This window comes from Rhinolophus ferrumequinum, chromosome 18 (assembly GCF_004115265.2).
Source record: "Rhinolophus ferrumequinum isolate MPI-CBG mRhiFer1 chromosome 18, mRhiFer1_v1.p, whole genome shotgun sequence".
NCBI lineage: Eukaryota > Metazoa > Chordata > Mammalia > Chiroptera > Rhinolophidae > Rhinolophus > Rhinolophus ferrumequinum.
The window spans coordinates 61,624,740-61,652,314 of record NC_046301.1 but is presented as its reverse complement, the minus strand read 5'-3'; the positions used below and the strand labels follow the sequence as shown (position 1 = coordinate 61,652,314).

Sequence of the window (27,575 nt, the reverse complement as noted above, 5' to 3'; positions counted from 1 at the left end):
TCGGACAAGAGGAGTCTGTGCCTTTATTGCCTGGCAGGCTACTTGAGAGGAATGAAGCGGGAGGAGTGGGTGGCCCCGATACCAGGCCGACCGTGCTTCACGGGCTTGTAGGTTATGGAGAACTCGCCCAGGTAGTGGCCGATCATCTCAGGCTGCGGGTGGCAAAGAGGTGACTGGTATTAGGTCACGGAGGACGGTCAGGTCCCAACCCGCCCAGACAGTGGCACCCTACACACCTTGATCTCCACCTGGTTGAAGGTCTTGCCGTTATAGACGCCCACCATGCTCCCCACCATCTCGGGCAGGATGATCATGTCCCGCAGGTGCGTCTTCACCACCTCGGGCTTCTCCATGGGCGGGGCCTCCTTCTTGGCCTTGCGCAGGCGCTTCAGCAGGGAGTGTTGCTTCCTCCGCAGGCCCCTGTTCAGCCGCCGCCGCTGCCGTGCACTGTACAGCTGCATCAGCTGCTCACTGGGGACAGGTGGGATGATAAGGGTGGCCTGAGGCCTGGCAGAACCCCAACGGTCACCCGCTAACACTTCTGCATCACGTAGTCCCCGAAAGCAATCGACAGGCTAAATATTCAAGATGAGCTCCACAAATCCAGTAACATCCACATCACTGTCTAGAGAAATGGAGACTGAGGCAGGAGGACAGGCGGCTCAGGTGAAATGGCGCCCCTGGGAAGCGTGAGCAAACCGCTGTGCTCCTAAGGCCTCTAGAACCCAGGAGGGGCGGACCCTGAGGAGCCTATATCCGCAGGAAGGCCTCGACCCAAGCATACCTCCAGGAGACTCCATCCCTGGTTGTCAGCAGGTCTCCCTCCCCATCTGGGGACCCAACCCGCACCCACCCCGCCCAAGGGCAGTTTTAAGAAGCACAAGGCAGACCACCACCGCCCTGCCTAGAAGCTTCCAGCTCCGGCCAAATCTTAGACCTGGGGCCAGCAAACTCACGCTCCGGTGCCAGACCACAGCCTGCAGACCAACCCGACCTTACAAGGCTCGTGAGCTACAGACATTTACGTTTTCAACTGGATGGAGAGATGTCAAATAGGACACGTGGGAACTAAAGTCAATGTTCAGCGTCTGCAAATTAAGTTTTATCTGCAGGGAGCTCCGCACTCGGTCTAAGGCCGCGTGGGCAGGTCAAGCTGCAGCCCCCAACCCCTCGGGGCTCCCTCCCGACGCCACCCTGACCGCGGCCCGGCTGCCCCTTACTAAGACATGTCCAGCAGCTGGTCGAGGTCCACGCCGCGGTAGGTGAACTTGCGAAAGGTCCGTTTCTTCTTCTGCTCCACTTCCGCCTGCGCAAGCCCGGGATGAAGTGAGCGGGCGCCCGAGACTCACCCTTTACCCCTGCGGCCGCGGTGGGGTCACCAGGCCCGAGGTTCCCGTCGAGAAACGGGCGGCGCCCCAGTGTACGAAAGCCCGCGGGGACATGCCACCTCGGGCCCATCCAAGGGAGGCACGCGCGGATCCGGGCTACGGGGGCTGGGCTGGGACATGCTAGCAGGCCTTCCCCGTCCCGACACCGATCAGGCCCGCCCCGCGCCCCCTTTCCAACGGTCCCGGAGGCCTGGAAGAGGCTGCCGTAGCCCCGCGGCCTGACCAAGGCCTACATCGCGCGGCCAGAGCTCGGATGGCGCGGGATAGGTTCGCACTAAGCGCCAAGAAGCGGCACTCACCATCTTGCGAGTTCTTCAGAAAGGACCACCCACTCTGCGCCTGCGCAGTTATCGCGATCTCGCCTACGTGTCCCGCCCCTTGACGGTGCATGCGCAAGCACTTCCGCTTTCCCGGCGGAGGACGCGCGCCGTTTGCCACCCGGAGGGCCAGGCGCAGGCTGCGAGGACAAAAGCGGTGGACAAGAGGCCACCGTTTTTCTTAGGGCCTTGGACTGCCCCGAAGTTGGGGCCGGCCGCCTAAGGTTTGGGGCTCCTCCCTCAACGTCGGTGCCCCTCTCGAGCCTCATATTCGTGCTCTATAATCTCCATTAAATGGAACCCATCTGAACAACTGTTTGCAGTAGGTGCTATCTGGGGTTTAGGTCCAGCGCTCCACGAGGAAGCTGGCATTCCAGAATGGGAGGCAGACAGTACGAGGCAAGTCATACAGATATCGGAGCCAAGAGGAAAAGCCAGGAGGGGTGGGACACTGGCTTCTAACAGATGGTCAGAAAAGGCGTCCCTGATAAAGACCAGCCAGACCTTAATTAGGCAAATAGATATAACAGTGATAACCAAAAAGGGACAAGGGACTAGAGCTATAGGAGTCCTGTTTCTATATTCACTGGGATTAAATTAGTGTCCATCTGCAGGTGATTCTGGTTCACTGAGATGTACCAGATGGTACCATGTGACCCAGCAGTCCCACTCCTGGGTGTGTTCCCCAAAGAATGGAAAGCAGTGACTTGACCAGATTTGCACGTACATGTCCACAGCAGCAGGATTCACATGGCCAAGAGATGGAAGCAAACCAAGTGTCCATGGACAAATGAACGTATAAGCATGATATGGTCCATCTATAGAGTGGAATATTATTCAGCCTTAAAAACACAAGACATTCTGACACCTGTTACAACGTGGATGAACCTGGAGGACATTATGTTCAGTGAAATAAGCCAGTCACAGGACAAAGACTGTGTGGTTGCACAGGAGGTCCCCAGAGGAGTCAGATTCATAGAGACAGAGAGTAGATGGTGGGGCCAGGGGCTGGGGGAGGGGCGGGGAGTGAGTGTTTAATGGGGATAGGGTGTCAGTTTGGGAAGATGAGAAAGTTCTTTCTGGAGATGATGGTGGTGATGGCTGCACAACTACTGGACTTAACGCCACTGAACTGTACACTTAAAAATGGCAAATCTTATGTGTATTTTGCCACAATAAAAACAACCAAACAGATGTATATGGTAAGCTCTTAGAGCACTCTCTAAGAAAATGACTCAAAAAATATAAGGTAAAAAAATTTTAATTAAAGGGACTAAAATGCTACTCTAGAAAACACTCATTTAATGCAAAAGAAAGGATTAACGGGCATAAAGAACAAAAAGACACATGACTAGGGAAATGGCAGAGGACAACCCAAGCATACCAGTAACAATGTGAATAGATTGAGGAGGCAACCAGCCCTGCTGGGAGGGCGCCCTCCTGGAAGGGGGAGCAGGTGTGCAAAGGTCCTGGGGTAGAATGAGCTGGGTGGTGCTAAAAGGAGCTGGATGCTGCTAAAAGAAAAAGCCAGTGAACCGATTGAGCCTCCAGTCCCCTCCTGGCCTCTGGTCCAGCTTGTTGGGTAGGGTTTGGCTTACATCAGTGGCTGTGGGGAGGTGGGCTGGCCTGGAGGGAACAGGTCTCCAAGGAAGCTGAGAACCTCCTCAGCCATCTCCACAATCCTGAGGGAGGAGCAAATTAAACCCCACCCAAAGAAGACGTCCCTCCGTCCCCAAAAGAGTACATCCTGGGGCTGTGGGATGGGTCCTTCAGGGTGCGATGGGTGGCCGGCTGGAAATCCCTTCGTTGCTTGCAAAATGCCCTTTGCCAGAGACCTTAACTTTGTGAATAGGTTTCACTAATGAAAGGAGCTAACATTTAATGCACTGATCCTTCTGCTCCTTCTGTGAATCTGGGTCACAGCAAGTTGAGCAACTTTGGAGCGATTGCGAGGAAGGTGCCTGAGCTGAGCCCCTGGAATGTGAGCTGGGCTAGGGTTTCTGGCTGTTTTGTTCATTAGTTCATCTCAAGCCTGGCACATTGGAGATGTCCAGTCGATTTTGGACGAATTGGTTTTTTGTTTTATATCTTGATTGTGGTATTTAGAATGACAAAATAATGGCCCCCAGTGACCGTTGTGTGGCTTTTAGCTCCATGAGGCCCATCAGGTTCCTGACCTCCAGAACTGAGAGTGTGTGCTTTTAAGCCAGTTTGTGGTAAGTGGTCACAGTGGCCACACACAGAGACCCCCACACACTCGAACAAAGCGTCACCCATTTTATCCACAGCTGTTTCCCAGGGCTGGTATCCCGGGACCCAGGTGCCCTTCCTTACCTCGTGGAGAGGCCAGCCCAGACCCAGCAAAGGCAGTCCAGTGTGTAAGCCCACTGACTCCCCACCCTTCTCAGGCTGCATTGAATATCAAAGCCCCACGCATCTGGGGTTGGGGTGGACAGTCAAGAAAATGGACGGAAACCATGTAGTGTGAGATCAAAACATCTGAAGCTCAAGGACTATGGGCCAGGCCCATGTGTCCAGCAGGAGGGCGTGGCCCGTGGGGTGTGGGAACTCCCAGGGCTCTACAGGCCCCTCCTTCCTCCCAGTCCCCACTCATTTCTAGGAGCCACCCTGGAGGACTTGCGCCCAAAGGCCCGGAGCAAGCTTCTCCACGCCCTGCCCGGCCCTACTTCTTGGGCCCCACTAAGTGCCCCAACTGCCATGCTTTGCCCCACGGCCCTGACGCCCACACCAACCATGACAACAGTCCAGTTTGTGCAAAGGTGAGCAACCTGCCCAAGGCCACAGTCAGGTGTCACTCCTGCAGGGACTGGGGAGGCCTGGCCAATCCCCAGCCAGATGTCTGGACACCTTTTTCTCAGTGCCAAGCGAGCGGTCAAAAACCCCAGAAACCAGAGCCCCTCACACTGGCTCTGTAGCTCTCACCAGGACCCCACACCACACCATCCTAAACTGACATCCGCCAGAACCCCAAGACCCCTAGACCGGCCTAGGTTGGGGCCAGCCCCCCCACTCCAGCAGGCGACAGGTAGGCAAGGGCCCTTTCCCTGGCAGGGAGGGAACAAATGACAGGACATGGGTTCTAATCCAAACGCACTTCTCTTTATTCAAACCAGGGTCAAACTGGTCAGTGGGGACGCCCTGAAGCCATGTACGCAGGAGGTCGGCTGACAAGGCCTCCTGGCCCTTGATGCCGGTTAGACGTGGGTGGTCGCCTGCGAGCCCATGGCGCGCCTGCAGACACCGCCAGGCAGGTCAGTCGACAAAAGCAAGGAATAAACAAAAACAAACACACTCAGTAGATTGATTCTTTAAGCTCCAGAATTTCTGGACCGACAAGTCCCAACCCTCAGAGCCAGGAGTGTGGGGACCAAAAACGCCCCTCACTTCCACCAGTGCCGACGGAAACCCTGTTTTAAATTAAAAAATAAGCCAGTATACATCGTAGAAAATTTCTCTTAAAAATCTCACAATTTGTAAATGTATATTTTTTTCTTTAACATAAAAGTTTACAATATACGGTAAAACAAAAGGCTCAGGAAAACAATTTCAAAAAAAAAGGAAGAAAAAGAAACCTGAAGTTTTGAATTAAAGCTGAAGACGTTTTTTTAAAACCCTGTTGTTGAACCAGTGACTTTTTTTTTTTTTTATTGTGCTGATGGGTTAGAGAAAGAAATATATTTAAAAACTTCAGTTCAGACACCCACAGCCGCCTCCAAAAGCCTTGTGCCCGCCCCTCCCCCCAAGGTTGAATCGCGATTTTTTTCTGCCAAGTTTGTGATTGTCACGAGTTCACAAGTTTCAAATCCTGGGTCTTGGCTGTCCCGCCGTCCGCCTGGCGCTGGCCGGCTAGTGTGTGGTGCTGGCCGGCTAGCGTCGGTAGGGATGGAATCCTTGCACGTTGTGGTTCTGCCCTCTTCCAAAGCCACTTCCGCCGGCAGGGGGCCCCCCCGAGCCCGGCACCGAGGGGCCCCCGTAGGAGGGGGGCTGCTGGCTGGGGTCTGAGAAGCCCTGACCAAAGCTGGACAAGTCCTGTCCATAACCTGCAGGGAGAGAGTGCGGTGAGCGGATTGGAGAGTGACTGCATGGACCACTGCCTACAGGACCCGGGGTCCCGCTCCCACCTGGAGTCGCTGGGCCCCCAGAAGCATTTGTCTCCCGGAAAGCCTGCCCTGAATCCTGGCGGTACCCTGTCTCCACACGTTAAGAAAAGAAGGTCCAAGACCTCACAGACCCTTGGCAAGTCAGGTTGTCCTGTCAGATCTCGGCCGTTCCCCACACATCCCTGTGGACTCAGGGTAGGGCCCTGGTGGCAGAGCCGAGGCCTAGAGAGGTCTTTGAGCTTGGGGACGCATGTCACATGGCTCGGCTCGGTGGACCTCGGGCTCCTAGAAAGTCTGTTCTCGAGTGGGCAGTGCAGGGTGGGCTCAGGCACATCAATTCAGGGTTTAAGGAAACATCTCACCAGCCCCGGCCTCCCTCCAGGATGCCCCCCCCGCCGATCCCAAGCAGTCCTCCCTATAAAGGTGGCCCACCCTGGCAGCTTCCATAAAACCAAGTGGCTTGGGGCCGGGCAGTGACTGCATGCTAGGAGCACTGTGCTTTGAGGGCTCAAGTGATGCAGCTGCACAGCCCATCTGCGCCTGGCAGGACCCTCCTCTAAACAGGACAATGACCCTGCACCGCTGACCTTAGAGGGTACGGAAGTGCTTCTGGAAAGGGGAGTGGCACCATCCTCGCTCCCTGCCCACCCGGACCACACACTTGCACGAAGGCCGTCCCAGGGCCCCCTGAGGAGACAGAGCTCCCGGCCCTGTCCCAGAGGGCACCGCGGGCCCACCCCCACCCGGGACGGCAGAGGACGCGATGTCCATGGCCCGGGTGCAGGCAGGTGGGGACCGTGGACGAGGAGGCGCCACCTACCTAGGCCACATCACTGCTCAGCCTGACCATAAGATTGTAAACAAAGTATGGGCCCGAAGCCCGCCGGGTCTTGAGAATAGGTACCCAGGCCTGGCGAGAGACGAGACCAGGGTGACTACCCCAGGGCGGCCCTGGTGGGCGTGGGGCAAAAAGGGGACACGCTCACACTCACATACACTCCCACCCAGGGCGGCCAACACGTCCTGCTCCAGGTGGGATCGAGAACCCACACACTTGGTGACCACAGCCCCACGAGTCCCCGAGGGGAACAGAAGTGTGCGATGTAGGGGTGCTGTGGGGGGCACATGGTCAGCCAGTGGAGCCCACATTCGAGGGCAAGAGTGGCTCCACGTGCAGACACAGCCATCTTGAGCGAAATACAATTCAAGCTCTGATGCAGGAAAGGGAGGCTGAAGCTCTCACAGGAGCCCCGGAGGCCCTGGCCCCTTGCAGCTGCCACCTGCACGGTCGGCAAGGGAGGGAGCCCAGTGTGGGGAGACCCTGGGCCACACCCCATCCTCACACGAACTTCCCCACTCGGCCACCACCTTGCAGACCCCAGCTCAGAAGCACCTACCCCACAACCAGCCCCTCAGCTGAAGCCCGAAGCCAACGCCAAAGCCAGCACCTGCCATAGACCAGAGCCACAGCCAACACGCCTGCCCGCACTCTGCACTCGGAAAACCGAGGCACCCGATGGACAGGCCTGCCAGGGCGCCTGAGGCCTGACAGAGGTCACAGACCTTGTGCCACCGTCTGCCTGGGGGCCCCGTCACGGCCTCGGGGTCCCAAACCCAGAGGTCCAGGGACACCTGCTATGCAACCCACACTTTCCTACGACTAACATGCTGGCAAAAACTCCAGCAACCAAGATCCTGCTTGACATCTGCTTGACCCCAAGTCACGTGAACTCTCCAACACCCCTGCACCAGCAGCGGGCAGGCAGGCCACCTGGCCCATAAAGGCTGCTGGGAAGGAGCGGCGCAGCCACTCACCGTACTGACTATAGGGGAAGTCTGGCTGTGCCGCTGGGGGCTTGCTCATGTCGGGGGCAGCCTGAGATGGAGGCGGCGGGAAAGCCAGAGGGGCTGCCCCTGGGGTGGCCGGTGGCGGAGGGACTCCTGGAGGGGCAAACTGATCTGGCGGTGGAGGAGGCGGCCCATAGCCGAAACCTGCAAACAGGACAGAAAGACAGATACCGTTCTCACCCACAGCCCAGCCACCAGGAGCCGCCCCGGGATTCCCCACAGGAAGACCTGGAGCCGCATGCAGGCCCGCCCAAGGCAATGACGAACATGCAAACTGGGCACAGCAGGGCAGCGGGAAGCTGCGCAGGCCTGGGAGCTGCCTGCAGTGGTGCTGGCTAGTAACTGATGAAGGGGGTCACTGCTCTGGAAAGCTCCTTAGAAAGATAGGAGGCGACCATCCAACGCAGCACAACTTGCGTGCTCTGGAAAGACAAAGATCACGGCCACCTGTGCTCTAGCCTCTGGCTTCAGACACCCCACTTCTAGCCACCTCTTGTCTTGCCAGAAAGAAAATGAGGTGTGATCTAGGCCAGCAGCAGACACAGCTTTTCTGTGAAGGGCCACGTGGCCATCATGTGGCTGTGGTCCAGGCCACAGAACTGGCCAGTCATGGGCCAGTGGCCACTGAGCCTGCAAACGTGGCTGGTTCGCCCTGTGGCCCTGAGAATGACACACTGGAATCCCAAGAACGTAGTAGGAAAAAGGTTGTAGGAATAGTATGTGGCCATGCTGGGTTAGGTGAGGGTCCCTCTTCACTGTCAGAAACCCAGCTCCCAGTGTGTGGCTGTGCCCTTTGGTTCCAAGGAGCGCCCTAACCTTAGGGGTGAGCTGGCTGCTTGATGCCCAGATCTCCAGCTACAAGCCAAGTACAGACAAAAGTAAATCAAGACCTCCAGCCCCCTCAATTCTAATCTGAGATTAGGTCCAGATGCGTACCCTGAGGGATGACCGTGAGAAGAACGGGGTCTTTGTGCTGTGTCAACTCCTGGAGCCACCCCATAGGCGAGGTGCACTTGTTTGACAAGGGGGCAAAGCCAACCGCTGTGCAGGGCACAGAGCTGGCCCATCCCTTTCCTCCAGTCAGAGGGCCTGGGACAGGTGGCACCCAGCACAGGCACTCCCCCCTCCCCCACCCACCTCCCAAGCGAACGCCCAGGCAGAGGCTGCAAAAACGCAGGTCAAGGTGTGCAATGGAGGCCCCGCCAAAGCCCCTGGACTTACTGAACTGCGGGGGTGCGCCGTAGCCCTGTGGGAAGCCCTGTGGAGGGGGAAACCCTCCGGGAGGGGTGGACACGATGTAAGACGTGAATGGCGGGGGCGGTGGTGGGGCTCCTCTTCCTGCAGGGGGTGGTCCGTAGCCACCTGGAAAGCAGGGCACAGGGTGCGGGAGAGCATGGCACACACAGCCCCACCAGCCCAGACCCAGGTCCCCGCACTCTGGATTCCCTTTCCTTACCAATTGCCTGTCCTGCTGGCACCCACATTCCTAAACCGGAAAACAAAGAGGAGGTGGTGCTGTGTCAGCCCAACATCAGGACTGGGGGCCAAGCCCTGCCCTCAGAGCACATGGCAGAGTCCTCCCAGAGCCCCACTGGCAGACACAGGGAGAACATCCCAGCCCCTAGGGACCCACCAGAACAGCCCCTGTGATGTCTCAAGAACCCTGGACATAAGCTCAGGGCTTACTGTCCCTATCCTTCCAGAGGTAGCTCGCAAGAAAAGCCTTTGTGTCACATGGCCCTGGCTCTTCAACATAACCAGCAGACTGGATGGAGGGGATGCCAACAGACCAAGGACTTGGGTACATGTTTGTGGGACCTCAGGCCTGGCTGGCTGCAGGCCAAGCATGGGCCCCTTCCCCTGCTGCCGGAGGAGCGTCTGGTCTCAGTAAATGTTTCCCTGTAGCTACATTTTATTTTGCAATAAAATGCAGGTTTTTAAAAAGACAGCTCTGGAGAGACCAGGGATAAAGCTTCAAGCTCAGTAGATGGCTCTGCAGGGTTGGGGGTGACGAGTGCCCTGGGTGCCAAGAGCCCCCACCCCTCCTCCTTCTGCCCCTCCCTGGATGCTGCCACTTCATTGGGTTTCCAACACTGGTGGAGGCTCACAGATCCTGCCCTGGAGCCCCCAACCCTCCTGCCAGTCTGTCCTTAACTGCTCAATTGACAGCCCAGCTGGCACCGGCCCACAGCCCTGGAAGCAGGGACAGACCCAAAGAGCCGGAGAGGCAGGGCTCTCCTTCCGGCCGGCTGTAAACCCCACTTCTCCTACTAGAAGCCTATGGTCGGAGTCTCCCACCCAGGAAGGCCACGTCCATCCTCACTGTAGGCTGTCTGTCACACACTTGCAATCAGAGATGGAGGTGACAGTGATGGACTCCCAACCTGCCCCAGCAAAAGGAAAGGACTGCATGACAATGTGAGTTGTCTAATTGTTCGCTCAGACCCACGTGGCAGAGGACGCCCACTGCAGTTCTGCCGGCCCCTAGCTGCTTAAACTCCATGTGGGGACTCGGCTGAGGCCCCAAGCACACCGAGGGCCACAGCACCCGGTGGGTCGGGAGCCCCATCTCTGCCTGCAAGCACTCCCACACAGCCCACCTCTGTGCTAAGTCCGGAGGAAGGGGTGCTGGTGGCCTTACCTTGCGGGCCATATCCTTGCTGCCACGTGGGTGGGGGTTGGCCTGCCCAGCCGTTGGCAGCACTGGGAACGACACGGCTCCCCCACTGGCTGGCCCCTGGCTGTCCGGGTGCTTGGCTTTTGCTGTCCCGAGGCTCGGCCCGTTTAACTTCCACCTAGACAAACCGAGCTCTGGTTCAGGGCGCCGCGAGGGTCCGGGCCCCTTCCCTTCAGACACACCCTCAGGTAACTTACAACTACACTTAGCATCTTATTACGACTTAAAACTGAATATGTAACTATTAACCTTATTTAGGGTAGTAGCTTTTTTCCTTTAAAAAGTTTCTTTGTTGTTTAATTATTTTACTTAAAAAATGTTTCTCAGGTACAACAGATGGAACCGTGACATGCTAAGCCCTATGCGCTGCGGAGCAGGGACCGAGGGCCAAGAACCCCTGAGCGTTTTGTGTGTGCCAAGGGTCTCTCAGTCAAGTTAAAATGGCAGCGTCCTCCTTCAACGGCCTTGTAAACCTGGGGACAGAGACCAGGCCGTTCCAAGCATCGCAGCCCTCGCCACAGGGCTCCTCAGGACTCCCAAGTGGCAGGAGCCAGCAACCGTCCACACCCTGGGTATAGGGGGCCCCCATTGGGAGCTGCCCAGGACGTCTGCAGAGCCCGCCCACCCTGCCTGCGCCTTCGGCTCATACCTGAGAAACACAGTTGGTTTACTTAGGTTTATTTAAAATGTCTAAAGGAAGATAAAGACTTACCTTCCCCAGGCTAACGCTTAAAGAATCTCAATTAACTCAAAATAATGTCAGAGGGAATGGATGTGATAAAGAGAATCTTACATTACATCTAACAAAAAAGTAAACAAACATGCAATAAAATGGACATTTGAATCAGTAAGCAATCTTCATACTGTGTTAGGTCAGCAGCCCAGGACCCTTCCTCTTTGGACCTGGCAGGAGCCACAGTGAGGGGAAGGGCCCCGACAGCAGGGAGTGGCTTGTCCTACTTATGCCATACGTGGTCTCCTTCACGCAGCCTGAGGACAAAAAGACGCCCCAATTCCAGGGTTGCCTCAGCATTTGAGTATCCTGACTTTTCCTTGTTTTCATGATAAATTTTAATGAGGAGACAATGAACCCAGCGGGAGTCACCCTTGGGGGTCTCAGGCTGCTGAGTTAAGCATTATGTATCAGAATTCCTTAAAATCCCTTCCTCATAGGGAACAAATAGGAAGAGGGGCAGAGGCAGGAAGACCTCCACCTTCCTGGTGCCCCAAGGATGCTCCACGGATGGGAACAAAGTCCTCGGATTAATGAGTCTTCACACACTTTCCTTAAGGGAATTTGGTTCCTGCTTACAAAGCAAAGCAGACCTTGTATTAAAAAAAAAAATTCCTTTACTCTCTTCCTATGGGAACATGGATAGTCATTCCACTCCGATTTTAATTATAAGTGGGACCCGAGCCCATGACAGATGGAAATCCCCACTGAAGAACTGGCGGGGACCAGTGAAGGTCGGGCGACAGGAGCCAGACTCCTGTAGACATGAGAAGTGTCCACTGTGAGCAGCCCAGAGTGGGTGCCAATCTGTGCACTTTCTGCCCCTGAAGCAGGACACTTCTTCCAAGTTTTAACCGTCACAAGACTATGAACTACTGAATGCAGGCTCCTTTCGCCTTGTGCTCGTAACTGGCAGGCACCCTTAAAATCTGCATGCTGATGTTGAACTAGAAGCTTCAATGTCTCCTGCTTAGTCAGGTTCAAATGGAATTCATTAAGCCTGCGACAAAACCTGAGCCTCCTATAGGGAGCGAGGCTGCGGGCTGGCTGGGTGGAGGGACAACCCTGGTGCCATACTCCTTCCAGTGTCTCAATCAGAAGGGCTGGGCGTGCTGAGCTGGATGAGGAGCTGGTGGCACGCACCACCTGGGGTTGCCGCTGGGCAGGTTTTATAAGGGCCCAGGCGGGAATCCTGCAAAACTGTGGACCCCAAAGGCTTCACTAACCATAAGAAATCCCACACTGCATAATTTCTACCAGTTACTCATTTTACAGTTAACTTCTCCAACAGCTCGAAGGGCCTGGGACAATGAGTTAGGAGCCGCTTTCTGATGGTTACCTCCGTGGCAGCAACACAGTATGAAGATGAAACAACCAGAGGTCACTTGACTGCATGGAGTTAAGTACTATTGAGAGCATGTGGTTGGTACCGGAGTTTCACAGTAAGTGACCCAAGTTAAAACAACCAATCCTTCAGGATGTTTACATTTCTTTCAGTTTTACACAGAACCTCTTCTCAAAAGGTTCGCTGCCCACCATGGGTCAGATGAAACAATCGGAACATGGGACAGACATCTGAAGGAGTGGTCACTGGAACCAAGCCTGAGGCAACCCGCGATTTCACTGGAGGCCCGCCCCAGCGCCCCCTTCCCTACAGAGCCACCCTGCCACTGTAAGCCCAGGTCCTACCCCACAGCAGCCACTCGCCCGGCCCTTGTCTGTGAAGGAATTTTCGTTTCCAGTGAAATCCCTTAGTTGCCTGAGACTTGGTTTGGTCTGAAGGTAAAATAAAACTACCACTACACACTTTTTTGCCCATGATGTCGTGAAAATGCATGTTGACAGCCTGGTCCACTGATTGTTCGTCCTCGAAAGTAATAAATCCAAAACCTAGCCAACGACGAAGAGTGAATCAAGGTAGCAGGGTGTTGTGACACAAAACAGGATGATGAACAGTATTAGGGACGGGCCGAGGGATCGACCCAGGGCTTCAGCGAAGCGAGTGAGGGAGGAGGCCGCGGGGCTGGCCGGGCGAGCCACTGAGGCAGGGAGATCTCCGCAGGACGCCAGGGCCCCAGCTCGGGCTGGGGTTCCACATGGAGACATTTGGGAGCAACCGGGGTGTCTCTTATTAGAGAGTGACAGCCCAGAAAGCACAGCAGCAAGGGCCATCAAATATGGCAGTACGCTGTGCTGCGCCAGTGCTAGAACATTCTGTGGAAGACAAGGGCAGGCAAGGAGCGGGTTGAGAGCTCCGCCTCCGTCGCAAGTGTGCTATCTATGGGTGTGCTGCTGCTCCGCTGAAACCCAGGATTCTCCCCCTCGGCTTGCAATTTGCTTCACAGCCAGTGCTGACAGCAGCCATATACTGTCCTAGCGCGTTAACATACGTCTACCGCAGTTAGTGCCTCGCTAGGCTTATCCAACGCTGTTGGGTAAGCCCAAGGAGTCCTGTCAAGGTCATATACGTATGTATACAGGTATCTATCTGTACGTATCTACGTAATAAAATACACAAAGATACAGGCCACAGCGGGTTCCAGCAGGTCAACTCTGCTGTGAGCAGCAAGAGCAAGAGGCACCATGTCATCAAAAAGAGAATTTTAAAGGGAAAAAAATTTAGCATTTTCCAAACACAAGTGGCAGTATAAACGAAGTTTGGTTGGTCTGGGTGAGCGTGACGGCCCGGCTAACGTGGCATGTCTGGTCCTCAGCCCACTGCACTGGCTCCCGGGCCCATCTGCTGTGAGCACAAAAGGACGCGCGCGGCAGACAGCTGCCAAAAGACCCCGGAAGAACAAAAGACGGGCGAGGGGAAGGGCTGAGGGCCAAGAAGGGGCTAAAGATGGGCGTGGGGGGAAAGGAACAGTGCCACGTGGCAGAGGTGCAGAGCCAGGGGCAGGCCTGTGCTGGACGGGCAGGGGCAGCCATGCCCGGGACCACGTGGGAAAATCATAGGCAAAACAGCAGTGGAAAAAGGATGGAAACGAGGAGAAGGCAGCTCAGAAAGTTGGGTGACAGATTGGCAGGGAAGGACAGCTGGGATTCCGGAGCCTTCAGCTGGGTTCTCTCTACACACACATGCACACAGAATCTATGCATGGTGTGAGAGAAGAAAGGGAACCATGATGGCAAAACAGGAGAGGAGACACAGCTGGAGTAGAGGGGACACAGGAGGAAGGGGCGAGGTGAGCAAGGGCAGTGACGGGCAAAGGGGGCCAGAGGTCAGGGGCTCGCTGGCTGGAATCAAGGCAGACACGTAGAATCCCTGAGGCAGGGACACTGTGTTAAACTGAAGGAGGGAGGGAAGAAGAAAGGGAGGGAGTTCAGAGCCCTAGTGAGAGTTTCCGGAAAGTAAAGTAGGAGTGAGCTCTAGGATGCCCGCTGACCAACCGCTGCTCTGGGCGTCGCTCCCGCCCTCTGCTTGCCTAAAGCTCCAGGGGATTTGGGACCCGCAGAGTCCGATGGCTGAGGACGGTGTGCGCACACGGGAACGCAGGCCCAAGGGCCAAGCCCAAAGTGTTCTCCCCACCAGTCCATCCTGCCTGCACCCCTGGCCCCGGGCCAAGGCGAGAACAACAGGCGGCCTAGGGAGTGACCTGGGGAATCTAAGCAGCCCTCGGGGTCCCGTGTCCTGAGGCTTCACAAGATCGGAGGCAATGGTGGAACACAGCACGGGTGATGAATGCATATTACAAGTTAACATTTTCTCAGTGTGCAGGAGTGTCTGAAACCACAGGGCTCGCGCGATCCGTTAGGGCGCAAGAGGCGGTGACTCGTGGTTAAGGAGCCCAGGGCGGGGCGTCTAGGGACGCGTCTGTGTCAAGAGGCGACATCACCACTGAGGAAGCGGCACAGAAACACACTGAAACTTCGTTTACACCCCACTGGAGCAAAGCCCGCTCCCTCCTCTGACTGCGGGATGGCCTGTACCTGTGTGATATAATTTAGCACCTGGAGAAGAGAAATCTAAAGAGAGATCGTTAATCACAAAAATTCACAGAGAGAAAGGAAAAACAACTTACTTAACATTACTGTATTTACTACGAAACACTTAAGTATGTCACTAAGCATGTACGGCTACGTTAAAATTAAAACTAAGACTTAACAGCTTAATCAACATGAAGTGAGGAGACATTACTTAATCATGGAGTAAAGGATGGAAGTTCAAATGGCAAACTATTCTCCAGCACGGCGGGCGCATGCTGCGGGCAGCCGGCCCCGCACTCTAGGGGCCTCCGCAGGGCAGGGGCTGCAGAGCCCAGACCGGGCCCAAAGCGGCTGATGAACCAAAATAGACGGGCAGGAACAAACAGCAGCAGCCACAAGAAAAAAAAAAGGGCATGGAAATCAGCACCCGCTGTCCCAGACCCAAGCGTGCAGGGGGGGCAGCTCAGGGGACCCTGGTGGGGACCATAGAGGCCGCCTCGCCCCTCCTCCCACCGGCCCCATTGACTGAGGGGGAAAAAACAAGAAAAAAACAGGAAAAAAACATGGGATGGATAAAGGAAACTCCACGTTTGAGCTGAGCTGGGGCAGACCTGGCCTGAAGACACGGAATGAAACATCTGACTAGGGTGGTATGAGCTGAAAACAGGACATGGTCGTAACCGAGAAAGGTCATGGTATAAAAGAACCACAAGTCTTTCAGTGCACATTGAAAAACAGAAACCATGTTCAAATTCATGTCAAGTTGTAAAAACTTCAAAAGAATGAGCCAAAAAAAAAAAAAAAAAAAGCCAGTAACGTCTGACCTTGGGAAGCAGACAAGCTGGGGGCTGCAGAGGAAGAGCCTACATTTTAATCATTTGTCTCCAAATCACCCTTTTTCTGAGGAAATGCTCGCTACAACCACCACCTATTTGTGAGATAGTTTGCCATCTGAGGGGGGAAAGGTCAAGGACAAACTCCATCTCTTTTACCTCGAGGCCTCTGCTTCTCTGCATCGTAGATCATGACCACTTCTGTGACCTGCAAGAGAGATGGCCGTTCAAGGACCTGGGTGCCACGAGCATCTCTGGCTACAACAAAATGCCCCAGCCCAACGCTTGCTGGGAATGTCGCCAGCCTGGGGAGTCCTGAGGCAAAAGGCCAGCCCTCCAGGGGTGATGTCCGAGATACATGGGGTCAACAGCCCGCCAAATGCTCCCGCCGCTCCCAGGGCAGGCAGCTGGACACCAGGGGCCCAGGCCATGGCCCCTTTCAGGTGACAGGACAGAATGACTCAGAGCGCTAGTGCTCTAGGACCACCCGCCTGTGGTCCCCAGCTCACTGAATACACTGACACTCCTAAACCCTGGCCCACTCAGGTGCCACCTGAAAAACTGGCTGTAGCAGTAGCATGCAGGGCCACACCACTACTAAGATGCTGTGAACAGCGGGAGCGTGGGGTGGCCTCATGTACTCTGACTCCCATGCCCTGTCTTTTCTTCTGCTGGCTCCAAGTTCCCTGTACGCCTCCGATGAACTCTAACCCCCATGAGATTCTAAAAGATTGTAGGCTCTCCCAGAAAACAGAAGCACCCTTGGGAGGGCTGTGTCACAGAGGAAAGGCTGAGCAGGACGCAGGTCTGGGACAGGGCCCCCCAGACAGTGGGGTCCACGTTGCTGGTCTAAGGACCTGGGCACGGTCCCCGCTCTGAAACTCTTCCACCAGCCCAAGCCTGCCCTACCCGTGGTGGGCAGCTCATCTCGGGTCTCAGGGCAGGTGGACCTGATCTGGAACATTCCCCCATGATCAAGGACAGCAGTCTGGCTTTCCAACCAATACTGTCCAGTGCTTTACACCACAGTGGTCACGACCGAGCGGAAGGCCTTCTGGATGCTGGCCTGGTGTTTCCTCTGCCTGGAGAAACTGTGACTACGCTCCTGGGTGATATTTAGCCATGAAAGGGAAAGATGGGGCTCTGCTTTGTTCTTTTTTTGGGGGGTAGGGAGATGCGGGCCAAGAGGACAGAACTGCCAGGCTGAGCCTCCCTGTGGACACACAGCTCACCACTCCCGCCCCGACTAGGCTGAGCTGATCAGTTGCTGCCCGGAGCTGCTGGTGTGGGAAGAACTCACCACTCCGAATTTCTTGAAGTATTCCCTGAGCTCTGTCTCACCACAATTGTGAGGAATTCCACCGACAAATATCTTATTTGATTTACTGTTATCGCTCCTGGGTCCTTTCTGCTGTTTCAAGAAGGAAAAGCTGGTTAGTCCATGTGGGGAGCCCTCAGCGCGCTCCCCAGGGGTGTGCATCTCGGCATGGGCTCGGTGCCAGCTAAAGCCACCCAACACTCCGAAAGTCCAGTGATTCCAAAGAGAACCCAAACCAGCCAGCCGTGTCCCCAGAGACCGAGGCGACGGGGAAGAGTGTTGCTGAGGCGCTTACACAGCAGGCTGCAGTCTTGCGCTCAATCGCTCCAAAACCCAACAGCTCCAGAACTTAAAAAGCTCTCTCCTTTGTGAAACTAAGGGTTTTAGCAGAGTGAGGAGGACACAACAAGGGGGCTTCCAAGGTTAAGACTAGTAGAGACGAGGCTGGTTTGCAGGTGCTAGCTTTCAAGCTGGTGACCAATGATGACGGAAAGTTCTAGTAACAGAAGAGTCACCCCACTACTGGCCTCGTAGCTTGCCTTCGACAACACCGATCACACTCTCGGCGGGACAACCTAACACTTCCGGGTGGAAACGCTTGGCTACGGTTTGGCACTTGAGGGTCAGACACGGAGGGAACGTGTCCGCCCGGCGTTCATCAGGTGGACCCGAACCTTGGCTCCTGCCCCTGCTGCCCCCTCCACTCCTAACACCCCTTCTTCTTTCTACCCAAGGAGCTCCTAGATTAAGTCACCCCAACTGTCCTGGATTAGCAGAGACTGAAATTCTGGGGTGGGGAGGGGCAAGGGTTTCCCAGGTGTGCCTATTCTGTCTTAATAAAGCTGCTGAGAGACTACAGGACGTTAAGAACCAAATGGAATCTGAGCCTTGCTTGGAGTCCAGTCTGAAAGGCTGTGAAGGTTGCCTGTGAGACGTGAGCATGGCTGTGTGGACACAGGTGACACTGGGCATCACCACAGGCATCTTAGCTGGGGGGACGAGGGTTCCATGGGAGGCTGGACCTTTAGAAGCATGCTCCAGAATTTAGGAGTGGTGATATATGCAGACAGAGATGGATATCAAAATAGGTAACTTTGGCAAAATAGTAACAAATGGTGGATCTAGGTGGTGTATTTAACTGTTCATTGTACTACTCTTCCAATTATTCTATAATTTGAAAACTCTCCTAAAAGAAATTCGGAAAAATAAAAACGGTTTCAAGAGTCTGAGGCCTGTCTGTCAGCAGCAGGTGGGATCCTGCTAGAAATGCAGGTTTTCAGGCCCCAGCCCAGACCTGCAATTCAGACGTGTGGTGGGGCCTGCGCTCAGCATCTGAACTGCCTCCAGCCCAGCTCTGTCCAGTAGGACTTTCTGCGAGGATGGGAGCATTCCAGGTGACGGTCTTCTGAGAACTGCTGGGTGGGGGAAGGGGAGGTGTGGGCGGAGTGTGAGAGGACAGGCCTGCTCCAGCTGCCCAGCACCTGGGGCCACACGCGGCTCAGAAGGAATCCCCAGGAGTCACCACGCTGGCCCAATATGTTCGAGCAACCAGGCTCTTGGACTTGGCCGTGCCTGTGTGTCCTGGCACCTGGACGGGCGGAGGCCTCGGAGTCAGGACACCCAGGCCACCAAGCAGTGGGGAGCGGAAGGAGAAGCTGCTCTCTGCCCTTTGTCTCGGGCAGGCTGGGAGCAGCCGGGACAGACAAAACGGAAGGCTCCGATGACAAACGGGTGTGAGGTGTCATTGGTTTTAAGGATTTTCTCCTTGGCTACAAGATAAAAAACTTAACAGCATTGGATAAATCTGAGCAACTCTTGGCTGCTCAAGCATCGAAGGAAAACACTTTCTGTCATTCTCAATGTTAATAAGCAAAAACACCAGATCAAAGGCCCGTGAGCCCTTTAAACTGGCTGTGGAACACACAAGGCTGCCCCGCCCGGCGCCTTACCCAGCCTTCCTTCGGCCGCGTCCTCTCCGGTTGCATCCCCCGAGGTGTGCATGGTTTTGGGTCGATCTGTAGGAAGTTTCAAAGGAGCCAGTTGTGACTATGAGGCTATTTTCTGTAGAAAAGGTGTCAGCGACAGTAGCTCAGCACACGAGCATGGGCCCTGGGCAGTTCACCCCTTCTCCGTGTGTAACTCCAACATGCAATCTAAACACAGAGCCTTCATCCATTCAAATCAATGCCCAGGAGAAACTCTTTACCACAAACACCCGTCGGTGCTCAGGGACAGCAGACTGAAGGGCAAGTGGGAGATAGCAAGGGAGCACGACTGGAGGAGGACGCTTACATTTCGGCCGTCCAGTGTGTGCGGTCTGCTGGCCAGCACTGTGCCCACACAGTTGGGGTCTTTAAATTTGACAAAGCCGAAGCCTCGAGACTGGTTGGTCGTCTTATCTTTCATGATCACGCAGTCCACGACCTCTCCATACTGGGAGAAGTAGCTGCGTAGAGTCTCTGCTCAGAGATTGGGGCAAAAACACAAACACACACACCAGAGTGTTAAGCAGTGCCGCAGCTGGCGTGCAAACACACGTGCACACACACCGCTCTCCTGGTTCTCCAGCCTGACCTGGAAAGTGTGGAATTAGCCATTTTTAAACTGACTAATCAACTAGTTTTTGTGTTTGTTTGTTTGTTTTGGGGGGGGAGAGCAGGACAGGAGACATGTGGGGAAGGACGGGGACTCCAAAAGACGGAAGCGTCACATCTGCATATAAACTAGAAAGGCTGCACTAAGCACGGCAGTGGCAAAAGCCTCCAGGAAAGTGACGTGCAGAGGATGAGAACCCACGACTTCAACTTGCAGACCAGCCTCTTTCTGCCAAGGATACCCTAATTGCTGTGAAGCATCAGGATGAAATTAGCCCTTTCAAGTGAATGCTGAGTTCCCTCTGCCCCCGGCCAACGCCTGATCAAATGCCCCTCCACCCCAGAAATCGAGACAGTAAACCAATCAAGAATTAAAGAAACCCGAGGTAGTAGCAAGAGATGAATTCCCACAACCTGAAGACCGAGGTCAGAGCTGCCTGCAGCGCACAGCACGCAGCACCTACCTTGGGTGGTGCTCCAGTCAAGGCCGCCCACGAAGAGCTTCCTGAAATTCAACAAGAAAACATTAGGGTCAAGATGATTCTTGCCTTAAAGATGATACCCACCCAACCTGTCCCAAGTTCATGCAAACATGCTGACGCATGTCACTGTCATGGCGCTGTGCACGACAGCCACAGCTATCACCGGGCCTCGTCGGTTGCAGACATAAGACTTGCCAACACAGTGGGCTGTGAGTGAAGACGACGTGTCCAGAATTGCATGAGTGCACAGACCATAACCACCACCAGAAAATGTGCTTCTGAGAGACAACAGGACCCCCAGGACGCTGCGGAGTAGGCCACGGGGCAGGATTCCCTGCCACTCTTGCAGTACTGTCCATGTACAATGGCGATCTGAGACCACAAGCCAGAATGACAGCAGCGCCAGGGGCTGTGGGGCAGAGCCTCAGACACGCACCACGGAGATATGAGCTAGGACCCACAAATCACCGGGAAGGACCCCAGGGTTCCTGAACCAGCACTGCATCCCCCACTCACCCACCCCCACTCCAGGGCAGCTTGGGCTGTCTTAGAACTTTCGTCCCTGCAGCCTACCTGCCTGTTGTCTGCACAGCCCTTGGGCAGGTGCAGAACCCAGAGCCCTTCTTCTGTCCCTGGGGAGGGCTCCACACTGCCAGGGCCCAACAAGGGAGGGCCAGGCAGTGCCTACCTTTCCCACCTCTCATGCTACCCTCAGGCTGGCCGGACCTGGAATGCACAGAAGTGCCGGAGCTGTTCCAGTCTGCACTAGGGACCACTGCTTACCTGTGTCACCCACACCCCCCCTCCCCATCGTTCCAGCCTCCCAAAGCCCTGGAGGCAGGCATGACAGAGGAAGCAGGAGGACTCCAGCAGCAGTGGCAGCAGCTCTCCGTCCTGCCTGCTTCGCCCAGGAAAAGAGGACATTAACACTGTCACCCTCAAAGCTGGATCCAGGGGCTAATGGCGGTTCTCCAGACGCCAGCGCGTGGCCTGGCTCAGTCCCAGCTTGAGACACCTAGACACAAGGACCCTGCAAGGCTGATCGCACTCCTGCTTCTGGAGAAACGAAGAGAACTGCCAGAGAGGGCACCTTGCCCTCCGCCCAAGGACAGACCCCTCAAGGTAGCAGGCACACTCGTCACTGCTGTTCCATCAGTTGACTGGAGCCTCAGTGCGCCAGCCACTGGCAAAATGCCTGCAACAGCAGGACCGTCGGGGGTTCATTCCAATCTACCTTTTTTCTAAGGAAGGGCAATTTGAATTTAGTGTGAGAAAACTTTCCCACCACCAGACAGGTACCCACTGCCATCCTCAAAATGCCAACAAACAGGCCACCACCCCATCCCTGGTTGGGTAGCGCTGGAAGGGGACTCAGGACAGGCATCTGGCTGTGGCTGTGCTTCTAGTGCCTCAGAAGGGAGCTCAGCAAGGACAGGTTTCAGGGAACATGCTGACCAAGCAGCAGAGAGGCTCACATTTAGGCCTCATTAACTTAAAACCCTGTCTGCTATGCAGGCCTCCAGCCTCCCAACAATCAGGGGGTGGAGCCTCCATCTGTGCCGCACTCCCCAAGGGCCGTCCGGGCTGGGCACTGCCCAGAGCAAGCTGTGACTCAGGGCCTCGAATGACAAGGGCCCGAGGCTGGCTGGCACCACCGAGGAGCTGCCCATCTGCCCAGTCCTTCGGCACAGGAACGACCAAGGGCTTGCTGTGGAAAAGCAGCTTCGTGCAGGAAAGAGATCTCAAGCATTCTCAAAAACCAAAACCCAATTCACTTAGAGAAATACCAGCCTCTATTTAGCACTGCATCCAAGCAGAACAGTAAGGTAACAAGCCAGTGCCCCTCCAAGCAGCCTAACCTCCACCACCCACCAGCAGAGGAACCTGCCAGACCAGTGCAGGTTCCAGCTCTCATTTAAATTTCAAAATCAGGCATCCAGGGGAAAAGACTAGAAATGCCATCATCCACACAACTGACAGAACTGGCATCTGCCCATGGATGGATGATGGTATCAATACTACGTGTCCCAATTTTCTCACTGTGCTGTGTTCCTCTGAGAGAATGTTTCTTAGGAAATGGGACACATGGACACGCCCACACAATGGGACACTGGGCGCCCCTTCCTCTCATACTTCATGAAAGACGCGCACAAATGAGGCAAAAGGTCAGCCACTGATGAGTCTGGCTGGGCAATGAGTACTGGGGACTTTGTTACTATTCCGTAACTGTCCTGTAAGTCTGAAGTTATAAAAGATCACAAGTTATGAAATTTTCACCACTGAGGAAACAGCAAGATTTATGGTTCTTTTGAAACAGCAGTCGCATCATGTAGGATATCTGGGACACAGCGAGACATGCTTCTTATGTGACCACCAGTTTACGCAGAGGGAAGAAACTGCCGTGCCTCCACGGGGACGGCGCCGTGCTGGGTGCTTTGTGTTTCCACTTCCGTTCCTCTTGCTCTAAGGACACGCTCTCCCAGTCTGCACACAGAAGGTTCGGTAAGGTCCCAGGAGGCCCTACTGACCCATGGTGGCAGGGACCTCTCCAAAGCCCCATAAAGCCCCAACTTCTGAGCCTTAGGTTTTGTAACCAATAAAATAAGGGCCCTGGGTGCCAACCTAACCAGGGTAAGTGAGATACAGGTACCCAAGCACCCCAGAGACTAAGGCCCCTGCAGGACAAGTCAGACACAGCTCCTTGCTGCCCAGGCAGCAAGACCATCACTGGCCAACATGGATATTCAGCCCTGGCACGGTGTGAGACCTGCTCACCCTGCCAAACGCCCAGGGGCGGCCCACCCACCTGCCAAACGCCCAGGGGTGGCCCACCCACTTGGCACGGTGTGGCTCTTAGGCATTGATGGGCGTGTACACATGGGACTCTGCAGATTACCAGGCTAGCCAACTACGCTGGCTCCCCCTTTCACCCCTTCCTTGCTCTGAAGGGCTGTCATTGCTCAGCTAAAGCTGGACATCAGGGCCACACAACCTGCACCAGGCAAACCAGTGCAGGGACCTCGGCTCCCAGGTGACCCAGAGTCAGGTTCCTTCATGGAAAACAGGCAATGCTGACAGCTGGGGGACCTGAGAGAGGTCACCTGGGATCAGCACGCTGGCTTCCAGGGCCTGTACCTCGAGAGGGTACAGTTGACTTCCTCCTGTAAGAGGCTCTGCAGAAGTGACCGGGCACCAGGCTCCGGTTAGCATTCGCCTCTGCTGAAACCAAAGCCTGTTTCTGGGTGACTACCCTGCTCCCACCCAGTGGACTTTAGGGCAGCCACGTGGTATTGACGCCAGAGAGTCAGCCTTCAGTGGCTTCCCCTGGCTCAGGCTGACCACTGTGGGCTCTGTCCCAGCAGCACGCTGGCAGGCCTCGGGAAGTGCCATCCTGCCTGGCAAGGAGGCAACAGAAAGGCAGCAGCAGGGCAGAGGGCCCAGAGTAGTCACAGTTGTTGAGCAAATAGCCCTTTCTTCTTAGAGAATATCCAACCCAGAGCCTACGTTGCACCTTCCTGGTCTTCAGTGGGGACACGCTAGGAACTGGTTTCCCCAGGCTGTCCTGGTCTCCCTACAGGAAGGGAGGCAGCCCTGGGAGGGGGTACACAGCCCTGGCCCATGTGCCTCACCCTAAAGGCCACCCGTGCCAGTCCCTGCCCTCAACACTTGGGCTTCCCTCCTACCAGCAGACCGTCCCCTCCCAGACAACTGTGGGAGGACCATGACAGACGAGAAAACCACAGGACCCACTGTGTCAAGAGGTGGGAGGACCCAAAATCCCCGAGAAAGAACCAGTGTCCCCCCCATCACAGCCTCCGACCTTGATGAGCTCAGCACAAATAGGCACTTACCAGGGAGAGTCCTCTCGGCTCTGGTCCCCACTCCCAGGCCCAGCCAGAGCTCAACTCAGGAGGGTCTGTTTCCACAGCCTCCCCAGCAAACCATTCCTGGAGGACCCAAGTGCTCCGCCTCGAGACCACTCCACGTGCTAAAGGTACCCTCCGTTCTCCACCACTCGGCCACTGCTAGAGCTGCAGGCCCCTGGGGCCACCCACTTGCAGCCTCTCTTGGCTGAGCAGCTGTGGACGCAGCCCACATCCCACATTTTTCTTTGGAGTAACCCAAATGCTGCTTCACTTCCCTCTTCCAAGTCCTTCCTTTCTCCCTGTGACTCTCCCGTCGATGACGTGCAGGTGTCCCTGTCTTACCAGTCCCCGGTGACGCACATAGAACCACGTGTGCCAGATAAAATCTTCACTTCTCTCCAGTTCCATGACACAGGCTGGCTGACCCAGAGGTGGGTGGAACAAAGCGCCCCTGGGTGCCTCTGTCCATCTGCAATGGGAGGGAGCCCTCCCCCAGCACCTGGGAGCACCAACAAGATGCCAGGCAACCCCGGCAGACATTCTGAATCAGGGGACCTTCAAGTTGACTTTCCAAGGACACAGCAGGGGAAGGAGGACTCAGCCCTGTCCACTCAGCAGACCCCCCAGCAAGGTGAATGCTTGACCCTGCCAGACCTGCCGCAGCAGGGCGGCCATCTGCCCGTCTGCACATTGGCTACACATGACCACACGACACCCACTGCTCCCACTGTCCCTCTGCCCTCAAGAACTGGCCCTCACTGTGCTCTAGCTGACTGTGACAATCAGGACACTGAAAAAATTGACTAAAGCCAGTGGTCTCACCCAATTTCTGGTCTCCCATCAGACTTCACGCTGATTTCTGAGCCAGTTCAGGCACAGTCAGCTCTCCCTTTAAAGACTCAAACTCAGAAGTACAAACAGGGACGGCATGGCGCCCCAGCATCCACACACTTCCTAAGGCACACACTTGCATCCACACGGGTCCGAAAGGAAAGGGGAGAGGTCCCTCCCACCTGTCAAGAACTCCCTGAAGAACCACTTGGGCGGGGCTGACAGACTAGGGCAAAGATGAGGGTGCCTGTCACCACAGATAGTTCAGACCTGCCACCTCTTGATAATGTCTGCCATCACCGGATCTGAGCACAACACGCCTCCCACGTGGTAACCACTCTAAGGGCTCAACCACGGTCCCCTCACGGGAAACTGCCAGAGGGGGCCCATCATCAGGCAGCCAAACTAGGACAGCCACGCAGCAAGGTGTTCAAAGTGGACCCTGGACTCCACATCCAACACAAACAAGGTCCCTACATAAGATAGAAACTTGTCAATACTTTCTGGCAACAGATTTTCACTTGCAAAACCATAAAAGGTTTCTGTGACAACTGCGATTTACAACTTTAAAACTCAGGTGATCTGCATGGATTTACCAGGGTGGGAGAAGATGGCCAGGCAGGGTGCCTGATCCCAATGCCGGTTCTGCTCTTCACTCTGGTCTCTGCAACTGCCCATGGGTCTGGACCCTCCAGACCTGGGCTCGGATTCTGGCTGGGATCCCAAATTTGGGACAAGTTGTTGGGGTGAAATGCCAGGTACCCCCGTCCGGCCAGCTCCTTGTAAGCACACCTGCAGGTTCCTTTCCTTCCCTAACCTTCATCTCTGTTCTCAGGGTGAGAAGGGAAGGCAGCCCAGGGCAAGAAGACCCCTGCCTCTTGGCCGTGGAAGGCTGCGCTCTGCAAAGACTCATGTGGGTGTGGATGTGGGAAGCGTGATACCTCTCCCTCAGACTCAGGGTCCCTCTTTTCCATCATTAGTGCTGCAACTTTTCATTTCTCTAAGCCAGAATGCCTAGCCCGGGTTCACAAAACAAACCTAGCTGGGAACAAAGTGCTTTCTTCCGGGTCCTCTAAAAGGCGTGGGATTTGAGGGGAGGGGAGCCCACAAAATGCATTTTAAAAACACAGGTGTAACCCATGGAGCCACTCAGGGCCCAGTGAGGCCAGCCTCCCACCAGCAAACAATGACTGACTCACCAAATCAATTACTTTATAAACACCACATCTGTTCAAAGCTAAGTGCACTGAGAAATGTACACAAGGCCACATAAAATGCAGCCGGGGCTGTTTTGCCCTCTTCAGAGAATTTAACTGTAAAATCACGCTGGTGCTGTAGGAGCCCTCTCTGCAAGGAAAACTAGAGCAAAGCCCTCCACCAGGGAAGAACTGCCTCTTCTAGCTCCTTAGGGATTGCTTCTGGGATCTCCGGTTAGTTCAGCATTAGGCAAGGCTATAATTAAAGGGGAAACTTAGCTATAACAAAACTCGTCTAATAGCTGCGCCAAGGAGAAAGACCTCAGGAGTAAGGCTTTCTGCCCACCAGCCGGAGTTTCCCTTTTTCTTTATTTTAAATACACCCCCTTGGGTGGTTAGGTGGCGGCTGAGCGGGAAGGGGCTCCATCAACTTAAAAACAACAGTTGCAGACGCCCCAACGGGTGGCGCGGGCGCGCTGAGATGGTGGACACCGCGGGGTGCGCAGACCGGTCCCCCGTGACCTTGGCCCGTTGGCCCTCTGTTTGCGACCCTTCCTTGTTCTTCGCACTTTGGCGGTACAAAGTAGAAAGGGGGGGACACCGCCCAAAGTCCCGGACAAGAGAAGTTGGGCGACGACAGAACCGGAACCCCAGCGCCGGGCCCGCCACGTGCGCGGACCCGCCAAGTCTGTGCGCGGGCTGGGGGTGCCGCGGAACCCTACAGGTTCCCGTTCCGGGTCCTTCAGGAGAAACACGGGTCCAGGGGCGACCGCGGAGCCCCACATCCTCCAGGTTGCTGTTCGGGGTTCCCCAGCGGGAAATCTAAGCACGGGGACAGACAGGGAACCCGGGAAGCTCGGAGCTCCCCTTCGGGGGTCTCCCAGCGGAAAACCCAGGCGTGGGGCGGACAGGGCGCACCAGACCCTCCAGGTTCTAGCTCGGGATTACTCGGGGGAAAATTTAAGCGCTCCGACTTCGGGGACACCCGCGAAACCCTTGGGCTCCCGTTTGGGGTCCCCCAACGGGAAACTCGGGAGCGGCGGCGGCGGGTCGCCCCCCCCACCCCCTGGGCTCCCGTTCGGGTCTCCCCCAGCCAAGAAACAGCGGGGCCCCCAGGATCCCCAGGTTCCCGCTCAGGGTCCCCCCGCACCAGGAAGCGGCGGGACCCCAGGCTGCGGCCCCACGGCGTGACCTTGACGGGCGGGCGGCATCTGGGCGGGGGCCAGCCGAGGCAGCGGCGCGGCCCGGCGCGTCCTCACCCGATCTCGTCGGCGCCCGCGTTGTTCATGGCGGCGGCGGCGGCGCTCGGCGTCCCGGGCCCCCTGGCTCGCTCCCGCCTCCGGAAGGTCACTAGCCCCGGCGCCCTCCCCACAGCCGCGGCCCGGATCTGCGCAACGGCGGCGGCCGCGTTGCCTCCTCCCCTCAGCGCCAACGGTCACCG

At 55.8% G+C, this 27,575-nt stretch overlaps 2 protein-coding genes across 8 annotated transcripts; both read right to left on the bottom strand.

Moving 5' to 3' along the window:
• RPS15 (ribosomal protein S15) lies at positions 1 to 1,811 on the bottom strand. The gene is made up of 4 exons (XM_033135326.1): positions 1,688 to 1,811; positions 1,221 to 1,306; positions 237 to 471; positions 1 to 152 (listed from the first exon to the last, which is right to left on the bottom strand). Exons 1-4 carry the CDS (start codon positions 1,688 to 1,690, stop codon positions 39 to 41), a joined length of 438 nt encoding a protein of 145 aa, XP_032991217.1. The 5' UTR covers positions 1,691 to 1,811; the 3' UTR covers positions 1 to 38.
• Positions 1,812 to 4,803: 2,992 nt separating this feature from the next.
• Positions 4,804 to 27,575, bottom strand: DAZAP1 (DAZ associated protein 1). Of its 7 annotated transcripts, XM_033133709.1 has the most exons (13): positions 27,394 to 27,575; positions 20,224 to 20,264; positions 19,458 to 19,624; positions 19,115 to 19,180; positions 17,148 to 17,258; positions 16,007 to 16,055; positions 12,892 to 12,974; positions 10,316 to 10,469; positions 9,131 to 9,160; positions 8,896 to 9,036; positions 7,642 to 7,818; positions 6,647 to 6,736; positions 5,631 to 5,766 (listed from the first exon to the last, which is right to left on the bottom strand). In XM_033133709.1, exons 1-12 carry the CDS (start codon positions 27,420 to 27,422, stop codon positions 6,657 to 6,659), a joined length of 1,128 nt encoding a protein of 375 aa, XP_032989600.1. In that variant the 5' UTR covers positions 27,423 to 27,575; the 3' UTR covers positions 5,631 to 5,766; positions 6,647 to 6,656. The 7 variants fall into 7 exon arrangements, with proteins under 7 accessions (XP_032989598.1, XP_032989599.1, XP_032989602.1 ...); XM_033133707.1 differs by lacking the exon at positions 6,647 to 6,736 and having other exon boundaries at positions 4,804 to 5,766; positions 27,394 to 27,573; XM_033133708.1 differs by lacking the exon at positions 6,647 to 6,736 and having other exon boundaries at positions 4,804 to 5,766; positions 17,148 to 17,255; positions 27,394 to 27,573.